This window comes from Apium graveolens, chromosome 2, assembly GCF_009905375.1.
Source record: "Apium graveolens cultivar Ventura chromosome 2, ASM990537v1, whole genome shotgun sequence".
NCBI classification, from domain to species: Eukaryota; Viridiplantae; Streptophyta; class Magnoliopsida; order Apiales; family Apiaceae; genus Apium; species Apium graveolens.
In genome coordinates, this window is record NC_133648.1 from 25,187,231 (window position 1) to 25,199,015 (window position 11,785).

The following is an 11,785-nucleotide window of genomic DNA, read 5'->3' on the forward strand; positions in this document are numbered from 1 at the left end:
TGCAAATGGCATATTAGCAAATTATGCATTCATATTCTGTGCAGATAAAATATTCATAGACATGGCATGCATGTTGGGAAATGAATGAGGTGCAAATATAGGAGTAAGCATAGCAAGTTTGCAATTAACAGACAAATGATTAACACTACCACACTTACACAGATTTTTCTTGGAGCATATTTATCAGGCGTGTAGTTTTTATGTTTGTTAATTCCTACCTTCCCATTTCTGTTGTTTTTCCTTTTTGATTTTTCTTTAACCTCAATCTTATCTAATATGTCATTCAATTGCTTGATAGACAGATGACCAACATTAACTCTCTTTTCTTTTCTCACTTGACTTGATTCTCCTGGAACAAAGTTTTTAGAAACTGATCCATATTTATCATTCAACTTAGCTAACTTAGCTTTGCTAACTGGCTTATTAACATTCGACGGATGTGGCTCATTGTCTTTCGATGGATAATCTTTTTGATTATTCAATGGATAATTTTCATCATCCGTCGAATCCACATCTGTTGAAAGTCCTTCAACTAGATTTGAATCAAGCATCTCTTTGCTCTTTTTCCAGGCTACATCACAAAAGGATTCTATACCTTGAACTTTAGTAATTTGAGCATGGACATCTCTAGATGATTTCCATGCCTTAATTACTTCATGTTCTCATTCAAGCTGCTTCCTTAAAATCTCTTCTTTCGTTAAAGATTCAGTTAATTCATCCTTAGCAGTTTTACATTCAATTCTCAATTTTTTAAACTCAATAAATTGAGACTCTAGCACATTATTCCTCTCACTTGAAAATAAATTGTTTTCTTTAATTTTAGCATTTTCCTTAGTGAGGGATTTAAGAGTTACACACAAATGATATAGCTCAGTAGACATATCATTGATGGCATCATTGCACTCAGATTTAGTTAAATGTGCTAGGTTAGTGGTGATTACCTGATTGCTTGATGAACTAACTTCTGCTTCATCTGACTTGGCCATTAGGGCTAGGTTGACATAGCTTGTTTTTTCATCTTCATCCAATCTATCTGCAGCCCAGTCATTCTCCTGTGTGATGAAAGCCCTTTCCCTTTGTTTGAGCAGCTCAAAATATTTTTGCTTATAATCAACAAGCTCAAACTTCTTTTTACCAGAATCAAGCTTTCTATATTTACTGGCAAAATGACCTGTCAATCCACATTTGAAACACTTGAATTTAGATTTATCAACCATGTTTCTGTTTGGCTTAGCTGCTCCAAAATTCTTCTTGAATTTGAGCTTGGAAAATCACCTGGATAAGAATGCTAGATGCTCATCTATATCATCCATGTCATCTTGGCTCAACTGTTCTTCATTTTCAGCTACCAGCCCTTTAACCTTGCTCTCACAAACCTTTGAGTTTGATGCAGATTCTACAGCTTCAACTTTCATCTCCTTTTCCTTCTCTAGCTCTGCAACTAGTGCAATGGATCCTCCTTTCTTCCTTCCTTTCTCCATCCTTTCATCTTACTCTATTTCAAGCTCATAGGTCTTTATAATTCCATACAGTCTTTCCAAGGTGAATTCCTTGTAATCTTGAGAGTTTCTTAAAGAGATTGTCATGGGCTTCCATTCCTTTGGTAGAGATCTAAGGAATTTAAGGTTTAAGTCTTTTCTTGATAGACCCTTCCATGCAACTTGAGAGCATTCAGTAGCTTTTGAAATTTACCAAATATATCAGTGAGTGATTCACTTTCTTCAAAGTGAAAATGCTCATATTGCTGAATCAAGAGTTGCATTCTATTCTCTTTGACTTGCTCAGCACCATCACAAATAATTTGAATTGTGTCCTAAACCTCTTTAGCTGTTTTGCAGTTTATGATGTTGTCAAACATATCACCATCAACACCATTAAACAGTATATTTATGGCCTTTTTATCTTTCCTGACTTGTTCAATGTCTGGATCAAACCATTCATGTCTAGGCTTTGGAACTGATGATTCATTTCCTGTAGCAGCTCTCATGGGAACATGGGGACCTTTCTCCATGCAGTCCTCATATGCTTCATCTTGAGAAAGAAGATATAGGTGCATCTTCACCTTCTAGTGGTGATAGTTGTCTTTGTCCAGAAATAGAATTTTCACTCCTGCATCCTTTCTGATCATCTTGCTGATTGTGGTGATCTTTACACTTATTGTACTTCAAGAGCTTACTCTGATACCAATTGTTAATCCCAAACAATGCAACAAGAATTACAGAAGGGGGGTTGAATGTAATTCTGGCTAGTTTTTCTGATTTTAAGAATGTTCTTACTTAGTATATAACTGTGTTTGATTTGTAGTAGTGCGGAATGAAAGAATAATAGAAATCAAAATACAAAGTAATAAAATACAAGGCTTTAAAACTTTCTGGTGGATTTGGACTTATCCACCAGAGATATATATAAAGTTGAGAACTCTGTGATGCTTGAATAGCACACAACTGCTTACAAGAGAACTTATAAAATTATAGAGAGATTCTTAACAGATACAACTTTATCTATCTCTCTAAAAACAATGCTTATTTAGTTAATGTTCTACTTGTTACACTTGGTTTATATATCACCATGTTACATGATAGTAAGACAAGATAATAAGACAAACTTAATCTAGTCCAACTTCATGCTGCTACATTACTCTATCCAGCATCTTTGAATATCTTCATATTTGTATGGAAATGGTAATGCTTCTTTGTTCTCTAAATCCTGCAATTAGGCTGCCACATTCCATTTGCAAACACCCGACGCATGTGACTGTGTTGTCACTGTCAACTGCTATTTTGAATATTATCATCCGTCAGGACTGTGTTAATCATCCGTCGAGAGCCTCTTTGATTATCTATCGGGAGCCTTTGTAGATCATCCGCCGGGAGTCTTTCTGTCACTTGATTCTATTTCAACTATGCAAGATTTCAAGACATCTTATATTTACAATTAGCCAACCTATTCTGCATATCAATCTAGTAGTCAACATGACTTAAAAAATCCTACAGTGTCTACTCAACTAATACATTGTTGTTTGCATAAATGTGCTACAAGACTTATTATTACATAAGCTACACTCTCGATGGATGTTAAATTGTCATCCGTCGGGACTATAAAGTTCATATGTCCGCACTATATTAAAACATCCGTCGAGAGCTACAAAAACACTAAGTTAAAATCTACTAAGGTGTTTTATTCAATTTATCATCAATTTCACAACATATTCCTAACAATATTTATTCCGGGAATTTTAAAATTAGTTTGGCAATTTTTTGGGTTATTTTTGCCCCCAAGTTTATTCGTTAAAAATCAAATTACGGGACAAACCGGGCCACAGATTCTTCGTATTTATCCCAAATACTACGTGTTAGTTTTTCAGAATTCGTGTTGCTACGTATTACAATTAGCAAAAGAGAAAAAAATATATGAATAAATAATCACCCCCACCCCCTGTTTTTCCGGTTTGTTTCCGGCGAGTTTGGCTTGATTTTTTGCTGGTTGATTATATATGTATATATATTATATACATGTGAGTGTGTGTGTGTGCTATATATGTGTGTGTGTGCGTTTCAGTGCGCGTCTGTGTGTGTATCACTGTGTGCGTGCGCGCATTTTAGCGTGTATGTGAGTGTGGCACACGGAGTCGCGTGTGTGGTGGTGTTGTTGTGAGTTGGCTGCTGTTATTACTTAATTCAGTTAATTCTGAATTTAGTTTTATTATTTTTACAGATTATATTTGATTAACATTCGTGATATATAAATGAATTTTGTGCATAATTTTTTTACTAATCGGTGGAATTTAGTTGGAAACCCGTATTATAACGGGAGCCAATAAATTTTACCGCCGTCGACGATGAGCCTCGGCGAGTCGACGGTGGACGGTGATGATTAATTCTGAGTCCTAAATTTATAAAACAAATAAAGTAGTTCGTATAAGTATTTTTCGGAACGTAAACAAGTATTTAAGTTTAAAAGCCGTATTGAGACGTGGATTGTAAAATTATGATTGTTGGGAATTGGACGTCGATTATGTTTCGACGGGTATGCCTATGAATAGAGAAGTCGCTGTCCAATTTTTTCTGAAAATTATTTTAAATACGAGAAGTGTACTATACGATATAAAATGTTTCACCCCTATTGTGAATATTGATTACGTAAATGTATGTATATTATAGGAGTCGGGTTATCGGATTGGGTTAATTAGATTCGAGGATATAAAGCATGTCGGTATAACTAATTAGGGTATTATGTTACTATAGATCCCAGTCAAAGTTCGCGAGGACTAAAGTTAGTCGACCGCAACTACCCTAGGAATCCTGAGGAATTATCGCAAGCCAAGTACCCCTGACCATACTTTTATGGTTCAGTATATATGAATAAACTGTTATTTTATTATCGAACAAGAACATAAATGTTTTAAGTTACGTATCCCCTGTAGTTATAATTATTTGTTTAAAATTTGTTTTGGGGAAAAGTAACTTCGAAAAGGGTACCTATCTCCGAATGAACATGATTTTGTGAACAATTTTACGTGTGCTGTTAAATGAACTGTTTTATACTGAGATAGGCACACGTGATTTGAAAACTGGATAAAACGATCAGATATTGGATACATAGGGGATAGAGTGGCCTATTGAGGCTGTGTAAGCAGCTAACTCGGTTGCGCGCTCTACTAAACCGATTAGTCCAGCAAATCAGAGACCTAGCTAGCCTCTGAGTTCCGGAACAGATTTATGGGATGACAGATGGAGCCGTCTGGTGTTGATAGCCTGATCAGCTGTCTTCACATATCCACTACGTATTCGATTTGGTTTTATAATTCCCGTGACAGAAACAATGATTTATATAGTTGAATTATAAATGTGAATAGCATGCTAAAATTGGACTCTGGTGTTTACACATCACACAACTACGTTATTTTATTAAGAGCATGCTAGTCAGTGATATGCAGTTTCTTTTATTATTATTTTGACATAGATCCGAAATGATTTACAGGTTACTGATTTCATATTATTTTATAGTTCTGAACCTATAACTGTCTACATTACTGTTTTTACGATGATATTCATATGTTGGTACTGCTGATCGATTATATGCTCACCCTTGCAACCTGTTATATATATATATATATATATATATATATATATATATATATATATATATATCATAGATGCCTAGAAGACCTATAAGATCCGGAAAGAACAGAGTCTCAACCCCTTCCGGTCCCGGCTCCTCTGAGTTGGTTTGTATCAGACCATATGCGGTCTGATGAGTTGCTGAATAAGATAGTGTGTCAGGTTTTTTTAATAAATGGTTGTGTAATAGTGAGTAGCTTAAATCATACTTGAACCTATATCGGATCTTATTTTTGGGGCCGTGTTAGTGTAATAATAATAATCTCATAATTTATATTTGTGGTTTGTTATGTTTGGTGACGTCAACTCCTGACCCCGGGGTTGAGGCCGTCACATTTGTTATCAGAGCTACAAGTTCAAGTCTCTGATTTAGGTTAGGAATTAAGTCAGAAAGGTGTAGAAATTGTGTCCTAAGGTGTTAGTCAGCAACTCATTTAGAGGAGCGAACCTAAGAGTCAGTCGAGGGTTCCGAATGCGTTACCCTGACAGCTATTCATGTTTTGATAGAACTGCCTCAACCTTATTGTGTCTTTCCTGTATATTTATATTGTTGATAGTGGCCCATAGTGATATCCAGTTCTCCATTCTGGGAGAACAGATCTGATTCGGATAGTTCATACTCAGAGAGGACACTAGATGTTGTAGTTGAGGAGACTCATTTGCCTTCCCCCACCAGTGCCTCAGTTTGTTCCGAGAGATATATCTGGACCTAGTTCCCGTCCTCATTGGGTGCAGAGGTCAGTATCAGCTATTAGGGATTTCCCACCGGGTTGCGGACCCAACTCTTCTTTCCCTAGACCTCTAGTCCCTCCCTCTGCTCATACAGGTACTTCCTCCCTGATTTCGTATCATGCTCATCGGGCGGTGAACAGATCTTTGATTAGAGAGCAGAGTTCGTAGTTGGCCGCGCAACTTGAACGAGTACCAGTTGGACCCTTCCAGGGTATTCCTATTCCCTCACCCGATATCCAGGCTAGAGTGAGGACTTTGACACAGACTGCTGTTGAGCGGGCTAGATCTATTGACCCTTTCATTAGCTCTGAGTTTAGAGCTATCCAGTACCAGGACTTGGTTAACTAGTTGGTGTTCGAGTTAGGCACTATTGGTGGCAGTGGAAGTGCCAGTTGTTAGAGTGGAGTCACAGCAGTGGTAGACAGAGCTTGATAAGTGGCATTTTATACCACTTAGAACGTCTTATAATGACTTGAATTGATGTCTTGAAATCAAGTATTTTGTGTATTTGATGCTTTTTTCTAGTATTTTTGCATTTCAGGGTATAACTTGCGTATGTAGGAAGAATTCATTGAAATAAGCCTAGGGAAGTGCTTGGCATTGGTTATGGGAAGTTAGGAGCAGAACGCAGCAGAAATCAGGAGCAGAATGTGATTTTTTCTAGTAGGTTGCTGGGCGCCCGCTCAGGATCTGGGGCGGCCGCCTGGGAGCGGCCGCCCGGAGACGGGAAATTAAAATCTGATTTTTACACTTCTTATTTTCATGGACTTCTGAGATGGATGGTTCTTGTGGGCTTCTATATAAGTAGTTTTCAGAGACGTTTCACAACAGGTGGTATCAAGCAAGGAGCAAGGAGAGAAGAAAGAAGACCGTTTTAGCACATCGCAACGAAGAAGAGGAAGCATAAATTTCTTGTGATTCTTTTATTCGTTGTAACAGTGGATGCTAGTTTTCTTTACTTTGAACCTTATTACTCTTGTGATGCACTCTGGTTTTAATAAGTATTTTTATTAGTTTGTATTGTGTGTTATTATCATGTTTTCATATGAACTCATTCGTGACGATGAGTTCTATTATGGGCTAATCGTGATCATGGGGTCGTAACAGATTTACTATGGATTTCTTTAGTTAGTTGTTTAATACCTTAGTGTGTGATGATTGTATGATATCTAGCATAGGTTGTGCTTATTCGTCTTATGTGCGTCGCGAACATATAAGATAGTGTGTTAATCTCTTGTGAAGCGACAGTGAATCTTGAGATTTAGAACTTGCCATGCTAGCATAGGTTCATGTAAGTGTATGCATGATTAGTGGGTAACTCTAACCGTTTTACTTGCCCTGTGTAATCATAATGAATAACTTGCATCGTTATGTTGTCAAATTCTGTAGACATATAGGGTCTCAACATAATTGATGCCTATTCAACTTCTATCTTAATTGTGGATGCTTGGTAGAATGGTATTAGTATAACGAAAGTTGGCTTTTATCAGTTTCGTGTTGTTCGATTAATATCATCACTGTTACATACTAAGGGTAATAACAATGACTATTGAAGGAAGTAGTAATGAAGTTATGATCTCATGTGTGTTTGATATTGTCAATTCAAGTGTTATTTAAGTGTTTAATTCCCGTAGTTAATTATAGTTAATAATTAGTTAATCAATCTTAAGTGTTATTATCTTGACATTGATAAGTAATCATACATTGGTGAGTGAGTGTTAATTGAACATAATTAGTCTGAGTCTCTGTGGGAATGAACTAGAAATTATTCTATATTACTTGCGAACACGTATACTTGCGTGAATATTAGCGCGTGTTTTCGCCCTAACAGAGCTCAGATCTGGTTACTTCAGGATTTCTGTAGTTTGTTTTTATATGTACATTATGTTGTTGTAGCATGTAGTAGATGGAGGCTGTTATATCAGCCAATTTTGTTGTGTATTTGGATGGTTTAGTAGTTGGATATCAGTTGTACTAGTTGGATTTCTGTGTAGTTGTTATATAATAGCTGATTTATTATGTTGTTCAGTTTATATACTTGTGCACTGTTATTACTGTTGTTACTATTATCGTTGCTTCTGTTGCTGGTATTTCTAGTATTTAACCATTCACTCTGGATAGATCCAATTAACTGAGGATGAGGATATTTTCATTGTGGCAGCACTCTCCTGATACAATGTATAAACTCTTTAGAGCATTCCATTTTTCTTATATATGACTGTTATGTTTCAGGAGAATGCCACCTAAAAAGAATCCTCAACCCAATAACGGATCTGCTGGGGATCCCTTCATGAGTGAATTAATAGATTTGTTGCGTCAGCAATCTACTCAGCTGACCCAATAGCAACAACAATTCCAACAACAACAACAATTTTAGCAATAACAACAACAGCAGTAGCTCATACAACAACAACAGCATCATCAGTTGAGGGGGGACAACCCAAACTGTTAGTTTTAAATATATTCAGGCCGTGAAACCCCCAGAGTTTAAGGGCGAAGTAGATCCTGTTGCTGCCAGAATCTGGTTGAAGGAAATGGAGAAGGCTTTTGCTCTCACCAAGGTGAATGATGATTTAAAGACAGACTATGCTAGTTACTTTCTAAAGAATGATTCGAACTATTGCTGGGAGTCTACGCGAGCCTTGGAAGGAGAGGGTCCTATTCCCTGGACCCGATTCACAGAACTGTTCTTGGAAAAATATTTTCTGGATTGTCTCCGGAATCAGATGGAGATGGAATTTTTGGAATTGAAGCAAGGAGATAGAAATGTCACGGAGTATGAAGCCAAATTCATAGAATTGGCTCGTATAGTACCAGAGTATGTAAGTTCAGAGGCTCGGAGAGCGAAGCGGTTTCAACAAGAATTGAAGCCAGATATTAGGAGTGGAGCTGTAGCTCTACAACTCAAGACATATACTTCGGTAGTTCAGGCTGCCTTAGTGATAGAAATTGACCAGAGCTGCTAAGGAAAGAGGTGAGAAGAAGAGAAAGTTTGAAGGTGGGCCTGCGAAGTCAGAACAAGAAGGATCAAGCCAAAAGTTTCAGCGACGGTTTGAAAGGAACAAAGACGGGAAATTCAGGAGGCAGAATTTCCCACAAGCTAGGCCTGGTACTACCTCAGTCAGTTCTACTCTGACAAAGTCCAGCAAGCCGGTGATCGATTGTAAGACATATGGAAAGAAGCACAATGGTCAGTGTAGAGAGAACGTTAACTGTTTTGAGTGTGGCCCGAAGGGTCATTATTCCACTGAGTGTAAATCTGAGAACCCAAAAGTAACCAGTTTTAGCTGCGGTAAAGTAGGACATATTGCTAGGAACTGCAAATCAGCTACCCAGGACAGTATAGGAGGAAGTGCATCTCAAGGACCAGCAAAAAGTACAGCTAGAGCTAGAACTTTCAAAAATGACTAAGAAATCCACGACTCAGGATTCCGATGTAGTCGCAGGTACGCTTTTTCTTAATTTCGTGCCCGTTAATGTTCTATTTGATTCGGGGTAATCTAAATCTTTCATATCCCTGAACTGTGTAAGTAAAATGCAATTAATGTTGGAAGACTTAGATGAACCTTTGACCATAGAAGTGGCCAATCAAGATAAGATACCTGTAAGCCAATTCTGCCCTAAGTGCTCCATAGAGATTTTAGGTCACTCTTTTCCCGCCGATATTCAGGATCTGTTGCTTCCACACACATAGCCATCTTTACCTTTCAGATTAGATATCCATTAATCTTTAAGATTTGAACCTTGGCGGCCTCATATCTGCTCATATTATGGTTGATTTGGTTTGTGGATGGTGGTGGTGGGGGATTTGGTTGAGTTTCTTTGTCTGCCATTAATGATTATTTTCTGGATCTTAAATTGTTTGTGTATCAACAACAAGCCCTAATACCAATTGTTAGGCCATAAATCAACTGTAGGGGGTGAATATAGTTTAAACAATCAAATCGAAATAAAGAACTCAACAGGTAAGAATAGTTTTATATTAATGAATAAAAACTGATTACAATACTCTCTCAAAGGATGAACAAATATTCTTGAGAGCTACTAGGTTATGTGTATGATATATCAATGCACGACACATATAGTGTTAACCTAACATGTGCTTATATACTGCACAACTACACAATCAATCTAAAAGATATGTTATATGTGAATAAGGAATCCTAATACAAATCCAACTATTGATTGTTACAATAAGTAAAGTCCAACACCGACATATCGAATTATAGTTAAAAATATTAGAAAAAATATAAATAAATACTCATAATTTCTTGAATTAGTTTAAATTAGGTAAATTGATGTTATTTCTTTAATCACCATAATGTTTTTTTTACTTATTCTTTTTTATTTATTCGAATTTTTAATAATAGAAATTTATAATTTTTTAAAAAAAATAAGACAAAAAATATTACTAATGGTACCATTCTACAATTAATTTTTCTAATTGGTACCCTTAAAAATAACGTTTGGCTAACAGATGACTAACAAAGTGGAATTAAATGAACGAAACAACAAGACAATGATAGCACTTAGAAGTAAAAAATGTCAAATGATACCATTCAGAAAAGCCAATACCAAGAGAGTACTATTGATAATTTCTCTTATATTTTTTAATAAATACTCCTTAAAAAAATTATTCATACTTAATATAAATTTAATAAATTCAAATATATATTATTATACATCAGAAAATTTAAGTTCTAAAAAGAATATTACATTAATAACTAATTATCATATAATTATAATTTATTTTAAGTATATTTAATATCTAAATAAAATCAATAAAATAAATAAAATATGTTTAATGTACTAACTAATACACGTTGTCGGAAGAATTCCGAACATGTGATTATATAATAATTTTAACTAGAAGTTTTGCCCGCTTCGCAAGGTTATAATTGATGAATACAATTTTTTTAAATAAATTTATTGTGTCAAATGCGGTAATAAAATAACCGTACATACAAAAATAAAAAATGCTATAGTATTGTATAAATTTATTATATAATTAGGCATATAGCGACAAGCATATTGCGGTTATAATGTTTATGTCTATTGCCGGTTCACTAAGATGAGTAATTAAAATGCATGCATTACATGGTTTTCTAACTATACTAAATAGTCCAGAAAGTAGATAAATGAGGCCATGTGTTAAATATGTGTTCATAATTGATGAAAATAAGGTTATAATTGATGAAAATAATTTTTTAATTAAATTTGTTGCGCCAAACGCGGTAATAATATAACCGTACATAAAAGAATAGAAAAATGCTATTGTATTGTATTAAATTTATTATATAAAAATTGGGCAACATAAAATGTTTTGTATGTGTGCATGTAATTTTCTGTTGTGTTACTGAATAATTTAAGTAATAAGTTTCATTTTTAGGGTTTAAAAAAATTATAAGTTTAATTTGTTAAGCCGACGAATCATACCAATTTGTTAGAAACTGAATTGGTTGCTCTTACAAAAGAAATAGAAATAACATATGAAAATGTAATGTTAAAAAATTGAATAAATTTTATAAAACGTACGAATGATAACTGTTTAGTATCCCATTAATTTTTTTATAGAAGTAGGTAGATACTACCATGGTGAACTTGTTTCTAATTATTTTTGTCATAATAAAGCAACATTCTCTATTGGTGTTGACTTCTACAACCTTACTTATTTCTTGTTATTTGTAACTTTTTAGACATTTATTTTATGTTAATATCTTAAGTGGGTCATCTATTTTATGTTAATATCTTAAATTGGTCGGGCCATTCCTCAATTTCTAATCGAAATTTTATGTTTCTATATTTTTAACATTTTCTATGTTTTCTTATTCCCATCGATCATGCTGGCGATTTTTTATTTCTGTTTTAGATGGTTAATAATAAATTTAAAAAGTTTACTTATATTACCGGTTTTATATTAAAGTATTTTTAAT

General features: G+C 35.0%; 1 protein-coding gene across 1 annotated transcript; it reads left to right on the forward strand.

Annotated features, from left to right (window-relative positions):
- The first annotated feature begins 8,386 nt into the window (after nt 1-8,386).
- LOC141686943 (uncharacterized) lies at nt 8,387-9,263 on the forward strand. The gene is made up of 2 exons (XM_074492058.1): nt 8,387-8,703; nt 8,810-9,263. Exons 1-2 carry the CDS (start codon nt 8,387-8,389, stop codon nt 9,261-9,263), a joined length of 771 nt encoding a protein of 256 aa, XP_074348159.1.
- Nucleotides 9,264-11,785: the final 2,522 nt, after the last annotated feature.